Source organism: Thalia democratica, chromosome 6 (genome assembly GCF_965202585.1).
Source record: "Thalia democratica chromosome 6, ktThaDemo2.hap1.1, whole genome shotgun sequence".
Taxonomy (NCBI): Eukaryota; Metazoa; Chordata; class Thaliacea; order Salpida; family Salpidae; genus Thalia; species Thalia democratica.
This window is the reverse complement of record NC_139170.1, coordinates 27,341,826-27,359,920: the sequence shown is the minus strand read 5'-3', so window position 1 is coordinate 27,359,920 and position 18,095 is coordinate 27,341,826. Positions and strand designations below refer to the sequence as shown.

General features: G+C 25.7%; 1 protein-coding gene across 4 annotated transcripts; it reads right to left on the bottom strand.

Moving 5' to 3' along the window:
- Positions 1-1,195: 1,195 nt before the first annotated feature.
- On the bottom strand, positions 1,196-18,095 carry LOC145838038 (uncharacterized). Of its 4 annotated transcripts, none has more exons than XM_082945560.1 (17): positions 18,034-18,095; positions 13,220-13,351; positions 12,863-12,937; positions 11,186-11,353; positions 11,080-11,119; positions 10,759-10,814; positions 9,638-9,693; positions 7,307-7,403; positions 5,891-6,022; positions 5,447-5,559; positions 5,006-5,078; positions 4,350-4,478; positions 3,999-4,133; positions 3,725-3,802; positions 3,131-3,242; positions 2,896-3,003; positions 1,196-1,723 (listed from the first exon to the last, which is right to left on the bottom strand). In XM_082945560.1, the coding sequence occupies exons 1-17, from the start codon at positions 18,070-18,072 to the stop codon at positions 1,584-1,586; spliced, it is 1,683 nt and encodes a 560-aa protein (XP_082801686.1). In that variant the 5' UTR covers positions 18,073-18,095; the 3' UTR covers positions 1,196-1,583. The 4 variants fall into 4 exon arrangements, with proteins under 4 accessions (XP_082801686.1, XP_082801688.1, XP_082801687.1 ...); XM_082945562.1 differs by having other exon boundaries at positions 7,307-7,400; XM_082945561.1 differs by having other exon boundaries at positions 1,197-1,723; positions 9,638-9,690.

Below are 18,095 nucleotides of genomic sequence, written 5' to 3'. Positions count from 1 at the left end.
AAGTAAGAATATTAGAAAAAATATATTTCCTGGCTAAAACATCTGTTGGAGTAAAAACATCCAAAAAGTTTTTTTTTTCTAATGGGCCCCCACTCGAAAAGTCAAACCTCAAACAATGGACTTTTTTAATTAAAGTCAAAGGAGCGTTCTCTAGAATTTAAAAAAAATCTTAGTTACCTTTATACATAAGGAAAATAATTGGATCTAAAGTTTGAATATTTTTAAAAACTAAAAAAAATGCTAATCGAGCTAAGTTAAAGCTCGTTTACAGCTTTACTGATTAGCTTGTAACTATATTTCTTGTAGATTTAAAATTCTTAAGAGCTTACATAGACAATCACACTGATAATGATATAAACCTTAAGTAAACTCGTTTAATAGCTTTAAACTATTATATCGGAATATAATTTTAAATAAGTTTACATATGAAAATTAAATAAATAAGTTAAACTTAAAAATATTTTTTACATATTACTTTGTATCGCCGTAGTCGTTATGCTGTAGTTGTCTATATACCTAATCTATATATATTGAAATATTTATTTATAGCATACAAATTATTTACATTCTTTTTTTTATGTACGTTATAATCTTAAATTACATAAAGCAGTAGATACTTTGAGCAGCAAAAAAGGTCTAGTCAGATTAAGTACATCTGTTAAAATAGTTAGTTTTGATTTTCTCAAGGGCTTTTCTAGTGTGATAGTTTAGAACTTATTGTCGTATTTAGTTATCTCGGATAAGTTAGTGATCAGTTAGGATTAAACTTTTTAAATTGTTATAATCATATAATCTCACGAACTACTTACAATTTTGTTTTGCTTTAAAATTATCGAGTAACTTAAAAAAACTTTAAAACAACCTTTTAAAGATCAAGAAAGACTCCTCTCTGGGCCTTAATTAGTACTCACTTACTCAATTTTATAAACGGCGCTGGCAATAATTTTTTTTTTGTTTGTACCTTTAAACTTTTATATAAGTCAAATATTATCATGGATTTAAAAAACAAATTATACACCATGATTTCCATTCCAGGATACCTTCTTTAAATTTTCAAACTACACAATTTTAGGCCATCCTACCAAACGTATTACTAAATGTTAAATAATACAGAACACAACTTTTGTTTTTGAATAAAAAATTTACTGTGTGCGAATATGTATAACAAACGTTTTACTAAAAAACCATATTAGCTTTTAAAAACTTAAAACTAGTGGACTAAATATAACTTTACTTTTAGCTAAAATTTCGAATGTTATACTCCAACTATAGTTTCACAAATCTAAAAATAGTATTTTAACGCACCAATAAATACGGCTAATTTTTTTTTTTGAAAATTTTACTTTCTTGAATAGATCAAAATTCATCATTAGAATACATAAAATTTTATCTTGTAAAAATGCAAACTTCATCACAATAAAAATAATCCAAACTAACATAATTGTCGAAAAAAAAACCTAAAACTACACAATTGTGACTATATTGACAAACATCTCGTTTTTACACTTATCGAAAGAAAAAAACTTAACATCAAATGACTCTCTTCTTTTACACTGTACGAATATGAAATGTGGTGGTGCCACCTAGTGTACGGACTGGGCGTCGTCATTCTCAACTTCGTTGTTCATGACGATGACGGGAGCTTGCTGCTGGATGTCGTTTGTTGGTACTTGCTGCTGAGGGTGCTGCTGGTAGATGGGTTGTGACGGGGAAGTGCTCGAAACTGTTTGGTGAAAAATATAACTTGAACAAATGAGGTTGATACTGTGAAATGGGTAGGAAAAATATTTTGTATACTGTTTAACTATGATAATATGCCTAATTGACAGATAACTAATGACTTTATCAGAGAGATCCTTCAAACTAAGTTTAAAATTTTCTTTTAGAACCAAACTTATTTATAAAGTTTCTGCAATTCAACATGTATTTTCTACACGCTAAATTTCTATAAAAAATATTTTTTTTAACTAAAAATAAAGTAGATATAAATTATATTTGATTTGTTTTGGTGTTTTAACAAAACTTCAATAACTAGTAGATACGACATTTTAAAAATTTATGGTTAAAAAAAAAAATTTGTTTACTGAAAAAAGTATAAAAAATGTTTGGAAAATAAAGGTTTTACTAAAATATTTATTAAAGCGTAAAATTTTCATTTTGATGGCTGTAATTAAAAAAGTAACTTACTGATATTAAAAAATAAATGTTGTAAAATATTTTTTATACTTTAATACAAAGCGCAAGAGGCCAGTTCCTTTTTCAAGTTTAAAGCTGATTACAGCTCACTACAATTAATACAAAAAATAATTTTCTAACAACTTTGTGCAGATCGCTTTCATGAAATAACAATTAAATAAACTAATTTAAACTTTTTTTACATAGCAGTAGGTAAAACTATTTTGTTCTTATCAAATTTCAACTTCTTACAACATACTAAATAACTATTTATAAAAATTAAGATTAAAAAACATTACGGTATTTTTTTTGAAACTACTTTAATTGCACTATCGAGTCGTAATAGAGAGAAAATTATAATTTAATTGCTCAAGGCAGTAGGCGAATCAGAACATGTGAGTGCTAAACGCGATTTAAATTGTAAAATATATTTAAATTTTATTGTAGCTCGTAGCCACCAGGCGGAAGTTTTTTTCAACTAATTAAATGCTCTGTTAATTTTTTAAGCTTTTTAGTAAAACTTTCACACAAAGCATCTTCTTGAAACTTGATTAGACATTTTTCGGCTTGTTTCTTACTGGGTATAAGCACTAAGATTGATGCGGCTAAAATTTAGCAGAAATTTAATATTTAAGCATATAACTTTACAAAACGCTTGATATACTGGTACATAACAAGTTCAGTTATGTTTTTGCTCATTTTAATAAAACGCCCAACTACCTGTGACAAAGCTCTGTTGGTGATTTGCGACTTGAATGTGCTGATTGTTATTGTTGTTGTTGTGCTCAGCAGCAGCTTGATTCAAACTTTGCTCGCTCATTTGTTTCTCTGTTGAAAAATGTTTAATCACATGAAAGGCTGATGATCAAAAATTCTTATTAGTGATAATTTTAAATTATATAAGTTTGTATTTTTAAAAAACTAGTTAAATAAATTTGATTAAGTTTATTTTTACTTTTAATTCTCCACTTTTTGCAATGAATAGAATGTCTAATTTTTATTCTCAAAGCTCTTCTGATTTCTTGGTTATTGATGTGAGCGCGAAGAGTTTCAAACTTGTCCATAATCTGAAAATATGAGTAAAATAATTACAATATCAGTGTTAATTATATTAAAGTACAGTAATTTCAATAAAAAAAAATTAAAAATAACATAATTAAAATAAACAAACATCACAAAAAAGTTTTTCAAAGGTTATAAACCAAACCACCGAGTTTCATAAAACACTTTCGTTTATCTATTTAATAAAAGTAAGTTCTAGTCGATAACATTTGTTACTACTTAAAGATAAAACACATGTAACTAGGGTACACGTCTTTTATAAGTGCGAAATAAAATTAACTGACTTATAATTGTTCTCCACAAAGAAAAAACAATAGTAAGAAAAAACAAATCTTATTTTGAAATGTAAACTGTTTATAATAAAGTAAGAAGTTTCAATAAACAATAACATCATAAAACAATTTAGAACTACTTATTGTTTTGTAAGTCCTTAGCTATTGAAGCACAACAAATCAATCTGGTTATAAATAATAAAATGTAAACAAACCAATATAAGTGCATCTTCAACTCTAGGGTCAGTGGAATCTGTGATTTGGATGGTGTCTAAAACACTTCTAATAGACGTCTGTAATAAGTTATATTATTTCATTTTTACTCTACAATGGCATACTTTTATACTTAAAGTTTTCAGTAGTAATTTCAAATTCAATTTATTTCATTTTAAAAATAAAATAACACAATTTAAGAAAAAGTATTTTTCACATTTATTTCATTTTTAATAAGAAATAACTTTAAATATGCAGTATCTTAACAAAGCTTACATTTAAACAGTTTTGTTCAGTAGTTTTTCGGTGGCGGGCTTTTCCCCTTTGTAAAAGTTCCTGAACATCGCACGTTGAAGACACGAGAGGGTCGTTCTTGAAAGACTCGTATTTGTTGTACAGTGCTGCGCGTACCTACAGTTCAACAATTAGATTATAAAAATTGATCTGTTGCACAACTTAAAAAGTTAGTATGAAAGTTTGCTTGAAATATTTATATAGAACTTATTAACAACTTTAGTGTTCAGTTGAGTTTATTTGGTACTACCAAGTTTCACTGCTAACAGCAGATTATGAGGTACATAAAAAGAACTCAGTAGCAGCGTATTTAAATTTAGTATAATTTCAAACCTCGTCGGTGACAACTCTAAAATCTTGCGGCTGGCCGACCATCCTGCTTTGATTTTGCTGCGTGGGAATTGTGTTGTAAACTTGAAGGTTGTTCGCGGAAGTCGTTGTGTTCTGCACCGGCAGCAAGTTCTGTGAAAAATCTACAATCAGATCTAAACGTCTTAACGAATTAAAAGTAAATATTTATAAGCTTCAGAGCCACTTTTAAAAAAGATATAGCGACTCAGTTTTGAAAACAACCTTCGTTAGCCCCTAAAATTGTGACCAAATGGCAACTCTGGTTTTTTGTTTAATTTTTAGGGAAGTATACATACTTTTTGGACTCAAATTTTTTCAGTAGATTGTTTTATATTTTTATTAGAGTTCAATGAATAACAAATAATATATAGTTTTTCATTTTAAACAACCGTTAAAAAAATGTTCAATTATTTATCTATGTAAAGTGACAAGTTTGTAATTCAAAAAAAAAACTGTCTTAATATATTAGAAAAATTAAGTTCAGCATAAAGATTCTAACAACTTTTAACCAATGTTGTACATCAAAATAAAACAAGTTTTAAAATGTTTTTATCATACAAACAGCAGACCAAAATTGATTTAGAAAATTTTTTAACTAATGTGTAACTTTTATTGTATTCAAAAGTTTTTAAACTAACCATTTGATTGTAATCTGCGGAATTGACACCTGAGGGAGAGTTTGGATAAATATATCCTTCATTAATCCTTTTCCTAAAAAAAATCGATTAATTAACATTAAATCGACTTTACTTTTTTTTGAGAGTTCTAAAAAATCGTAACAAACCAAACTTTAAATGTTCATAGAAAATGTTAAGATATTTCATATACTTTATAGCTGCTCATCAAAAAAGAATCAGCTGAACATTTAATTAATTTTGAAGTTCTCCAAAAAACAAACAATGCAGTTCGAAAAAACAAATACTAACTTAAGGTTGTAATGCTAGTTATGAACTATAAAAAACATCTAAATTTAATTTTTGTACTTAAAGTTAATAAGAATTATCTGACACTTGATTATCACACGTGTCTTTTTTTTTTGACTTATACATTACAAATGTTACAACTTTCGACAAACAAACCTTTTCTTTTTACCAGGTTCGCCGTCTTCTCCCTGGTAATGAGTATCTGCCTGATGCTGCTGTTGAGCCTGCAAGACTTGAAGGTGCTGATGTTGCATGCGCAGCTGATGCACCTTGAAATTAAAAGGAGTCAAATATTTGCTACAACCGCGCAAACAGACGTTCATAGTATGATTTGATTTCATTTTTATTTGTAAATATAAGAAAATTGTATGGTTACTGCAGTACTTTAATACAGTACATAATTTAGTTTAAAAAGACAAACTGTAGTATATTATTTTTTTTTTTTTTGAAAACTTGTATTTTGTCAACACAAAAATACTTTTATATATATTTTAATGTTGAAAGTACTCGTTCTTATTCATATAAAACCGTAAAACTTGTAAAAAATTTAAACTATTTTTTCTATATATTTGATAAGCAAAGTTTAGTTATAAAACGCACTTGTTCCATCATCTGTTGGCAATCTTTTGAGTTGACCTCATTTCCGATGTAGCCCAATTGATTTTGCTGAGGGATCTGCTGCTTATCCTCGTCAGATTGCACGCTGATCAGTTTGCTGTCTTGCTTCTTTTCCTTAAAATATAAATGTCTGTTCAAAAAATATATTTCATCGTTTGCTAACAAAAGATCCTAGTGAAACAAGTTCACTGGAATATAATTAAAAACAAATTGTACAGTAATCTTCCTTTATTGTACCAACATATGTTTCTGTGTGTTAACGAATCAACACACTACATAAAATACAAATAACTAAATTTACTGCATTAGGTCATAATTAAATACAACACAGCATAGTTTTTAAAACTGACTTCACGTTGGTAAAACTTAAACAAATTATTTTTGTTTTTAAAACAGACCCTTTTACCTTATTTAAACCTTGTCAAAGGATATCTTTTAGGTGAAACATTAGAAGATCACTAACATATAATATTATAACTGAATTTAAGATCAGTACATCTTACATAAAAACATAAAGAATTTTGTCGCATAACAAGCTTACTTGAATTACCAAACGAATTCATTAAAATCAGAAATGTATCTCACTTACTTAACGATAAGTAAATTCTAAACGAACTTCAGAAACTCAATAACAAAAGAGGAAAAAATAAAACACTGTAAAGCATTCTTGATGGACCTTTGGTTAAATTCTTCATTTGTTATTTGTGAAAGATATTAAGAATAACTTAAATTCTATTTCGTAAGGATTTTGATTCGATGAGAGATCTATTTTAATCGAAACTCCATTTAGTTTAATATTAACCGTTAGAAAATCAGATTTTTTAAAATAAACACAATTTTCTTAAGTTGGTTTTCAACTTATTCGTACGAAAAGTAGTTAAAGAAAAACACTATTTCTATATGTCTTTAATAAATATGTTTGAGGTGATTTATTCCATTTTTTTAATACTAATAAAACACTATATTTGTATAAAATAACATTTTTTTTTTCTGCATTGTAAACTTATGAGACTAATTTTAGACAGTTGACAAGTAAAACAGAAGTTATACGGTATATTAAAATATTTAAATGTTTTCGCAATTTATTTAATGACAGAAAATCTTCTAGTTTTATGGCTTGTTTTTTATGGAAGTACTTTTATTGTTAAATACTGTTTAAATGTTGAAACATTGAAAAAAAACTAAAAAACTCCTTAATTAAGTTGTAGTCTTTTATAAAACCTACTTGATTAGAAATAAAAGCTTTACAAAAATGTTGAAATATAATTTATCATTTACAAAAGTAGGACGTAATAATAGTTTAAATTATCTTCAACAAATGCAAATATTAAATACATACTTTTTTAGTGGAAAAAAAATTTCACACATTTAAATATCTACATAATAACATGTTAAAACCTCAGTATAATTTTGCAAAGAACTCAGTTGGGTGGATTGTACGTCGATGAGATTGTTTTCTTGGGCGATCAAACCGGCAGTGGGTTGTTGTTGGCTACTAGGAAAAAACTTATTTTACTAACTGATACTAAAAATTTAATTACAGTTCAAAGTTATTAAGGATGCCAAAGATTTTTTAAATTTCTTCCAGGTTTTTGTATTTCCAAGTTTTTTTTTTATATTTAGTATAAACAGTTTTAAATAGTACAAAATGCTTAAAAAAACTGTAATTCCACTTTAAATTTGTTTTATAAATTAATAAAATTCTAAATAATACAAAAAAAAAGTTAATGTATATGCTATATTTTTTATATCTAATATAAACTTAATTGTTTTACATGTAAAAAATGTTTTTAAATTTTCAAAATTTCTCAAATTAGAGGCTTTTTTCAGATTTTTATTTCTGCAAGTTGTCAAATTTTAGGTTTTGTGGCAACTCTTGAGTTTAACTAGAGAGTTTAGAACAAATAAATAAGACACAGTAATCTATCCACTAATAGGAGATTGATAATTAATAATTTAGAAAAGAGAAAAAGACAAAAGAAAAACCTTAAACAAGAGAAATGAACTGATAACCCAATGCCCACATTACTTAAATGAATATTTATAATTTATATCTCACACAGGTATCAATTTTATTAAAATATTTTATTATTTGTGCATATATTATAATATTATTCCCATTCTCAGTCTTAAACTGTTAAAACTATTTTTTTTTTTTATTTTTTTTTTTTTTTTTCAAGTCTGTTGATTAGTTAAATATATTTTATTAAGATATAAGATAAATTGTGCATATATTATAATATACCCATTTCCAGTTGTAAATCATAATTATTGGAGAATTAGTATACATATATTTTTTTTCTTGAGTTGAATTATTAGTAGTTTATACTCTCTTTGATTATCTCTCAACTAAATATATTCAATTTTTTATCTTATTTTTTATCTTATTTTTTAAATTTAACATCTGAAATCTAACCCTCATTCTATTTTTCGCTTATCTAAAATTTTTCACAAAAAGCCATTTTATACTTTGTCATCATAATACAACTCTGTTAACAATAACAACAACAATGCTTTCATAAAAATTTTTAATGCTTACTCCCTGGTTTTATTTTGAACATTATTACATTATTAATTTATTATTAGAACTGTGTGCTTAATAATATGTATATACTACTCCATAACTTCTAACTCTGTAAAAGTTTTAATCTCTTTAAATCCATTAGATATCAATACCCCACAGTATACTATGGTTTAATTGTATTGTTTGTAGACTATAATTTGATAGTTTTAAAATTAAAGGTTGTTCTACATTAATATAATTCTTAATTTATTTTTTATTTTTTTATATCAGCTTAACTCAAACCAATTTTCAAATATTTGTCATTTTTAATATTATTATTTTACCACAGATTTACAATTTGAAAATCCGCTCTGCGGTGAAACTGAGTAATTGTTTATTCTCAAAAATAATAAATTATTAACTCTTGAGTTTTAAATATAGCAGGTTTTTAGGTTTTATAATTGGTTACTTCGGCTTTAAAACTCAAAAATTTGTGCTAAAATAAACTAAAAAAGTATATATCTAGGTGTAGCTTTGTGTTTTATTTATACCACATTTGTTATGTATCAAGGGCATAAGGTGTAAAAGCATTTTATTTACATAAACTAAAATTGGATCTTAAAATGAAGTTTAAAGAGTGAACTAAAAGAAATGTTAAATTGAATATAAAAATTTAATTCAACTTTTGATTTAAGGTAAGTATTTTTTTTTATAAAAACGTTTTGCATTTATTTCATTTTAAGTTTTCTCTGAAATTAAAAAATTAGCTAAAGATATATCTACTTCTTTATCTTTTAGCAAGAAATCTCAAATATTCAGGAAACAATTCATATATATTGTCTTATATAGAACTTTACTTTTTAAAATTTTAATTTTAGACAAAAAAGTAGTTTATTTCTTAAAAATAACAACTCTGTTAATTTAACTATTCGGATGAGTTATTTAAATAGTAGCAAACTAACTTTCAAATTTGAATAAGATTGATTGAAATTAAAGTTAAGATAATATATTTAATGTTATTTTTATAACCTATTTTTATAAACTCATTGATAAGTGTTTTACATAAAGAACCTTATGAACCCACTGAATTTGATCGCTTAAATATCAAATATTACTTTGATTTTTTTGATCGACAAAATTTTTTTGATAGCTGAGATAAAACAAAATAAAATAATATAACATTGAGAATAACCAAACTATATACTAAAAATAATATCAAAACTTACGAGTAGAGTATGTTTTGCAGGGAGTCAACCTTCTCCTCTTCAATTCCGTCGTTCTGCTTTTAAAAATTTGATTTTTGATCCAAAAAAGATGTTTTTAATACAAAACTTAATGAAAATTATTGGTAGATAACAGTTTCTTGTATGAAGATATTTTCAAATAAAAAATTTAAGTTTAAGTTTCTTGTATTGTATTATTGATTTTAATCTTCACTATCTTAACTTTAAAGCTTCAAATGTTATAGAATTAAATATTTCTTTTTAGTACATACTATATAAACGTGCTGCTGTGATCTATTAAATGTTACTTATTGTTTACTTTTGAGAAATATTTTATATTTACTTTAATGTAATATATATATATGTATATTTATGTGTATATATATTATGTATATATGTGTATATATATTTATTTATTTAATTATATAAAAACTATAATTCAAACAGCTGTTTCACACATTGAAATGTAAAATTTTCATGTGATCTTCAGTGAGTTGTAGTTTATTATAATAATAAACTACAACTCACTGAAGATCACATGAAAATTTTACATTTCAATGTGTGAAACAGCTGTTTGAATTATAGTTTTTATATAATTAAATAAATAAATATTAAGCTCCAATTTGATTTGTCGAGCACTATCGATCAGAACTTTGTATAAAACCTTTAATATGTGTATATATATATATATATAAATGATCAAGACATACGTTTTTGAAACAGATTTTTTTTCTAGTTTTAGCTAGCTTATGTTAATTACGTATATAATTTTTTTGGTGACTTAACAATTTAATCATATAACACTAAATCCAATTATAAGAAAAATAGAAATTATCAAGTAAAACTGTTAAATGAAGCAAAACAAAAAATAAACCATAATCAACAATATTTGAGATATATATTTGATTAAGGCAATTCAATACAAATACATAATGTTTATGGTCAATAGTTTTAACGTGTGATGTAAAGGCTAAATTCAAACCTTCAAAACTTAACAATAAAAAAATGTTATTAAATTTTAAATCGAGTTACTTATCTTACACATTAATTTTAAATATTGAATTTTAATAAATACAAAAAAAATAACTAGTTAAGGTTATTTTAAAGGAAACTAATAAACTCACTAAAATAATGTTGGGCTTCTCTTTTTTGTTTTCACCAGATATATTTGTGTCAGAGTCTAAATATTATTTTTGAATTGTATTTTTTTTCTTTTATACAAATATTGTAATCGATTTTACTCATAACAATCACGGTTAACTTTTCCTAACGTATAAGACAATCCTTGCCTATAATATATCTTTTAATAAGACAAAATAACAAAATTTTAATTTATTAGTAAGGACAACAAAAAACTCTTAACAAAACAAAACTTCTTAAACACTATAAGAAACACGCTTTTAATTTAAACTTTAAAAACAATTATATAAAATATGCTGTCTTACTTGAGGAGACGTTTGGCAGGTTTACAAATGATTGGCTATCCTGCAATAATTTAAATAATAAGTACAACTTCGAACACAAAAAGTTAAAATAAAGAAAATTTCAAACTTTATCTTTAATAGCGTCTTCTTCTTGAGGCTGTAGCGACAGTTGAAAAACGTCAGAGCACTGTGAAACTACATCTTTCAAACCCAACTCGTTTGCAGCTGTTATGACCGGTATGATGTTGTCCTGGTTCAGATCCAATACTCCAGTGTAAAAATACTCGAGAATGTGCTGATGAGTGTTTTTAAACGTAACTAACTTTTCTATTTACCACTTATTTTTTATTCAAATACTGCTGGTGATTAAAAATACAAAGGTAAATATGTTTTTAAGAATTTGAATTAATTTATAACTTTTAGCATAACTAATCACGTAATTTACTTAGACTGGTATTTAAAACAAACGCGATATTTTTAGACAAAACTTTTATAAGTCAAAGCTTTTATTAAATTGTTTATTCTTTAAACATAAAATAAACAAAGCTATCTATCATCAACTTCTCAGTTTCAATAATAAAAATTAGCATATAGGCTTTTAAAAGTTTATGTTGTTGTTTTTTTTTCAAAAGTTATCATTAAAAATACAAAATTTGATATACTGTTCTGTAAAACAGCAGAAACCTTAACAGTAACAGCAATTGTTCTTAACAGTAACAGCAATTTTTATGTAAAACAGCTGAAAAAAAAAGAACTTAAGGGGTTGAATTTAAATAGCGAAAATTTATTAAAAACTTAAAATCAGTAAATAAGTTAACTAAAGTTTATTAATTTTATCAAATGTATAGAACAATTGAAAAACTAAAGAACTCTTATAGAGTGAAACACTGTTTAACAATGAAAATCTTTGAAATAAACTATTTATATATAAACTAATACAAACTAAAATTTAAAAAAAGCTTTTCTCTTTGACAAATTATTGTTTAGTAAAAACATAAACTACTTATACACCTGTTCAATACTAAACAACTAAAATCAAGATTTGAAAAAAGAATAAATAGTTATTTTGTTTTATTACTATCTTTGACACTTTAAAATATTTTTATATAACACATGTTATTCATATTTACTAAATTATTTATATAAGATAACATACTATTCAAACAACTTAAATTAAAATCATTGTTTCAAACTTAGAATTTCTTGGTTAAAAAACCACATAGCTATTGTTTATTACATAAGCCATACATAATATGAGCCTAATAACTACAACAAGTTGCAGGGCTGTCACTCGTTTTTTCAAAAAAAAATTCCAGGTTTTCCAAATTTCTTCCAGGTTTTTAAAAGTACACATTTATGGGTCTATTTTTAGTTTAAAGTTAAGTTTAAGGTAAGAAACTGTGTTAAATAGTATAAAAACATTGAAAAGATACTATAAAGCTACTTTAGCTGTGTTTTTCAATGAAAAAAAAATTGATGATGACAAAAGATTTTTATTTATATGATAGAATATTTGAGTCAAATCAAAATTTTACTACTGAACATGTGAAAAATGTTAAAATTCCAGGTTTTTCCGGTTTTTTTTGCCTAAATTGTCAAATTCCAGGTTTTTCCAGGATTCCAGGTAAAGTGGCAAACCTGAAGTTGTTGTTAATTGTAACTTTAGCCCAAAAGTATTTTGTAAAACATAACTTTATTACAACAAATAAAACAACAAAATAAATTTTTTTGTTTAAAATAATTAATATGTTTTTTATGAAAATATTTAATCCTACACATTAACAGTTTTCTACTATATACTTACAGTGAATCCCATAGTGCTGATTTGAGAAAGCTCAACTTCAATTGCTCCAACACTTCCCTGCTGCTCGCTTGCTTCCTATGATAGTATAATAATAGAGTTAAATAAATAATATTAAATATTTTTACCTAGCTCACAAAACTTAAAGTAAATTAATGATGTGTAGCTCAAAATGATGAAAATGTCAATATATACATAAGGTCCTTTGACAATATGTTTAAGCAGTTTATTTCTTTATTGTGATCTATAATCTATATAAAGGTAATAAAATTAAGTTTTAAAGAAGTTGAGCATTTACAAAAACTTAAAACTAACTATATAAAAAATAAGAGCTAAAAAACTTGATATGACTGTACTGACCTCAATCAGTTTACTTAACTTAGGGCTGTTTGCAGCAAGAACGCATTTGTGAGCTAGATGTCTGCTGTCTTGAATGCAAATACACACATCGCAATGCTCACCAGCCTTTCTTTGATGTTGCAATCTTTGAGCCTGTTAACATATTAACTTGAAAGTATATTTTCATGTTCATTTAAATATTTTTTATAATAAATCTCAAGTTTATTATATATTGCTTAATTTTTTTTAAAGCCAAAATATATGTTTCAGGTTTGAGAGTTCTGCTTTGCTAAATGTATGTTGCCTGCTAATATCTATTAAATACTTCTCACAGAGTGTAGAAGCTTAAATAATTTTTGAGATATAGTAGATTTTGAAAAAAATCCAATATAAAATAGGGAAGCAAAAACTTTTTGCATATTTAAAAAAAGAATCATTTCTTAAATATAATCTAACTTAGCTTTTTTTTTGCTCCAGCCATAAGTGACCTATTGAACTTTCCAAACTTGATTGCTTATGTACCAACAATTATTTTGAACTTTTAAAAACAGTAAAGAGCAAGTGGTTGCTTAGTTATTAATGTCAGGGCTGCCAAAAACCCTGGAAAAACCTGGAATTTGACAATTTAGGCTAAAAAACCTAGAATATGAGAAATAAAAAAAAAACCTGGATAAACCTGGAATTTAAGAAATAAAAAAAAAACCTGGAAAAACCTGCAATTTTAACAATTTTAACATGTTAAGTAATAAAATTTCGGTTTAAAACAAAAAATCTATCTTAAAGTTAAATTTTTTTGTCATCATCAAATTTATTATTATTAAAAAACACATATAAAGTAGCTATACAGTATCTTTTCAATACTTTTATACTATTTAACACAGTTTCTTACCTTAAACTCAACTTTAAACTAGAAATAGACCTAAAAATGTGTTTTTTTAAAAACTTGGAAGAAATTTTGAAAACCTGGAGAAATTTTGCCAAAAACATTTTTAGCAACTCTGTAATGTATAAAATATGCCTAAATAAAACAAAGTGTGATTTACCCCAGAATGGTCTTAACTTTAACCATGTGTGTAACAATTTAAACTCAAGGATTTCCAAACTCATTTTCATACACTCTATTTCAGAAAATTCAGGGTTGCCACTTTACCTGGAAACCTGGAATTCGACAATTTAAGCAAAAATAACCTGGAAAAACCTGGAATTTGAGAAATTTTGAAAAAAAACCTGGAAAAACCTGGAATTTTGATCAAAAAATTTCTTTATTAAAAAACACATTTAAAGTAACTTTACAGCATCTTTTTTATGTTTTTGTACTATTACTAAAAATAGACCCAAAAATACTTACTTTTAAAACCTGGAAGAAATTTGGAAAACCTGGAAAAAAATTTGAAAAAACGAGTGGCAACCCTGAAAATTATAAAATTATCACTACCACTCGTTTCAAATCAAATGTTTTACAAAAAATAACTTTGACTTTTATATGAAAGCTTTTAGTACAAACTACAAGTAAGTTTTTATAGAATTTAAAAATACCATTTAACTTTTGAGATGTTTTATTTTTTGTAAAAAGTTTCTGATACAAACGTATGGACTAGAAATTTTTAGGGGTCAATTTAAAAAAGAAAGGTATTTATACTTAAAGTTTTTTAAAGTCTAAAGTAGCATTTTTTTATTATAGTTTACAGAAAGTTTAAAGAAGATTGCTTGAAAAATGTAAGAGACAGATTTTAAATGAAATAGTCTTTTTTTGTAGTTTTATTTTTCCCTTCCCATAGAAAACCTATAATACTTCTCAACTTTGACCAGTCATATCTCAAAAACAAATTCAATTTTTTTAAAGCGGTAAAAAGCAACTTGAAGCTTAGTAAAAACTACTAAAATAAGATCCACTTGTAAAAACATGGCTTATCTCTATGGCCTTAATTGAATTAAAAAAAATTTTATCCTATGCTTTGTCATAATATAATTATTAACTTAGGAAAAATTTTATGACATTGACAGATATCATTTAAGAGGTTATTTAATTTTAAGGAAAATTCTAATATGGTCTTAAATGTTTAAAAGCTTTTAATTTGAGCTGCTATATGCCAAAACATCAAAATGTGTTTTAAACCTAACAATGAATATTTATTATACCTTTTCAACAAGTGTTCACAGTAGAATACACAATTTAAAATTCTGTTTATCTTGTCAATATCCCCTAGAAAAGTTGTAATAACATTATACACATCTTAAACTTAAATATTAAATATTAGTACACATTAAATGATCATTTTATTAAAACTCGGTTTTCAAACAATTTTTTATCTTTTATATGATAATTTTCCAAGATTAAATTTCCACATAGACTTTATTTTAGACAAGCCAGGCAAATATACTTCTACTGGTAAATCTAATCTGATTCATTAACTAGAAAAGTGTTCTACTCTTAATATAGGCTATTATTTAAACTACAATTTAAGAGACATTGTTAATTTTTGATGTTTGCCAGTCTTAAAGTCAAAAAATTATCTTAAGTGACCAAAAACTGTCCTGACAGTTCTGGACAAGACATAAAAAGGCATCCGCGGTTTGCAACTTAATAACCAAAAGGTTTTTTTGTGCACCAGTTCTTAATACAAAATACTTAAAGCGTTTTTTTTTTTGTTGTTCAATAAACAAAATATCTAAACAAAAAATATTCTGAGTGACCTTAAACTATCTTGAACTAACTTGAGTTTTTTTTATCTTTAAAAAAAAGTATTTTGCCTCTGGCCCAAACAAAATGTTATTTTTTAAGATAGTGAATGGCTAGCTGCATGGTCAAAAAAATTAAATAAGCATTTTAAAATCAGTTAAAATTCAGTTCTTTAACAAACTGGTTATATAAAATAACTAACAACTGAAATAGGACTAACAACTTAGTCCTGAGATTTTTTTTAATCTTAAAAAATTTAATCATCCTAAGTCAGCCTGAGTTTAAATAATAAATCGATAATATCCTGCCTAAGTTATTGTTATATTTTCAAAAATCAAAAAATATCTAGAGTATCTAGACCAGGGGTTGGAAAAATACGGCCCACGGACCAAATGCGGTCCTCAAATCCAAAATATGCGGCCTGCAAGTAATTTCTAGCTATAAGCATACTTTTAAAAAAACAAAAAGATAAAAGGTTTTGCAAAAAAAACTTATAACTAGGCTTTTAGTTTGATAAATACTCTTAAAGGTGTAATCTACTGCATGTTTTGTTATACTTTTGGTTTTAATTAGTATTTTTCTAGTAATTACTATAATTATTTTTAAATAACTGCTGCCCTCCAAAACTTTTTAAATAGTGCAGCCTGCGAGTAATTTTTCTATGAAAATTGCTTCCCAAATAACAAAAGGCTGTCAACTTCTGATCTAGACTTTAGAGCAGTGGTTCTTAATCTTTTTTTTTATGTTTTACTCCTTTTTGTAAGGCAAGTAACAAATTTACCTCCAAGATACAAAATACCTTTAATTTTCAGGAAAAAAAATATGGATCTTTTGAACTTTAAGTTTATCAACTATAAAATATTGAAAAATTAAAAGAGTTAAAGGTATAGGCAGGGGTAAACACCTTTTTTTTTGAAATTTGATCTTATTTTATATAGTTTTTACTAAGCTATAAAATGCTTTTTACAGATTTTAAAAATTCAAAACAATTTTTGAGATATAGCCAGTCAAAGTGGGAGGCAAGAATAGGTTTCTTATAGGAGGCGCAAACTAAAACGGCAAAAGTAGACTAATTCACTAAAAATCTATCTTCTCCTACGTTTTTTGAGATAACTACCTCAAGTTTTCAGGAAATGTTCCTTTATATATTTAGAAAATTTTGTCGGAAAGAATTTTAAAAAATAAAAAATTAAAATTATGTAAAAAATAAACAAAAAAAGTTTTTTTTTGTAAAATTTTTACTTTTTAATTTTTTAAATTTTGTTCCAACATAATTTTTAAATTATTGCAAGGAACATTTCCTGAAAATGTGAGATAGTTATCTCAAAAAACGTAGGAAAAGATAGATGTTTAGTGATTTCTAGTTATTTGCCGTTTTAGTTTGCACCTTCCATAAGGATCTTTTTGTTGCCTCCAACTTTGACCGGCTATATTTCAAAAATTATTTGGAATTTTTAAAATCTGTAAAAAGCATCTTGTAGCTTAGTAGAACTATATAAAATAAGATCAAATTTCAAAAAAAGGTGTTTACCCCCCCCTATGCCCTTAAATTAACTTAAAAAACTACAGTAAATACTTATAAATTTAAATGAAAAGAAAATAAAAAAAATTTATATAACTTTTAATAAACAAAATTTACCTCTTAAAACAAGGGAGTTTACCCCAGGTTAAAAATCATTGCTCTAGAACAGGGGTCGGCAAACTGCGGCCCGCGGGCCACATTAAAATTTTTATTGAACTAGTTTAATTATTATACTAATATTTTCAAAAACAGAAAAAAAAATTTACTGTTATATTTAAAGGATATTCTATTGCCTAATTTTTTTTGTTCAAAAAAATTGTCTTTAAATATGTTTTTTAAAGCACACAAAAAAACGTTCATTTTTGACCTGCCAACCCCTGCTCTAGAGTGTGTGGCAACCCTGGTTTTGTAAAAATAATGTTGGACCTACACCCTATCACCTTAATGCAACAAAAAGTTGGCACAATTAAGGAGTCTCTCATGTAAAGCAACATTCTTTTTTACTTTTAGAATATATTACATAAAAACATTCCATTAAAAATATTATAGTTAAAAGCTTAATCAAATTGTTTTATCCAAATACTCAACTAATAAAAGTGTGCTTGTAATATTATATGTTATAAGTAAACTTACAAGAAATACAGCATGTTTTGATTGACTGCTATCTGCCATTACTTTTTAAAATATATAAATCT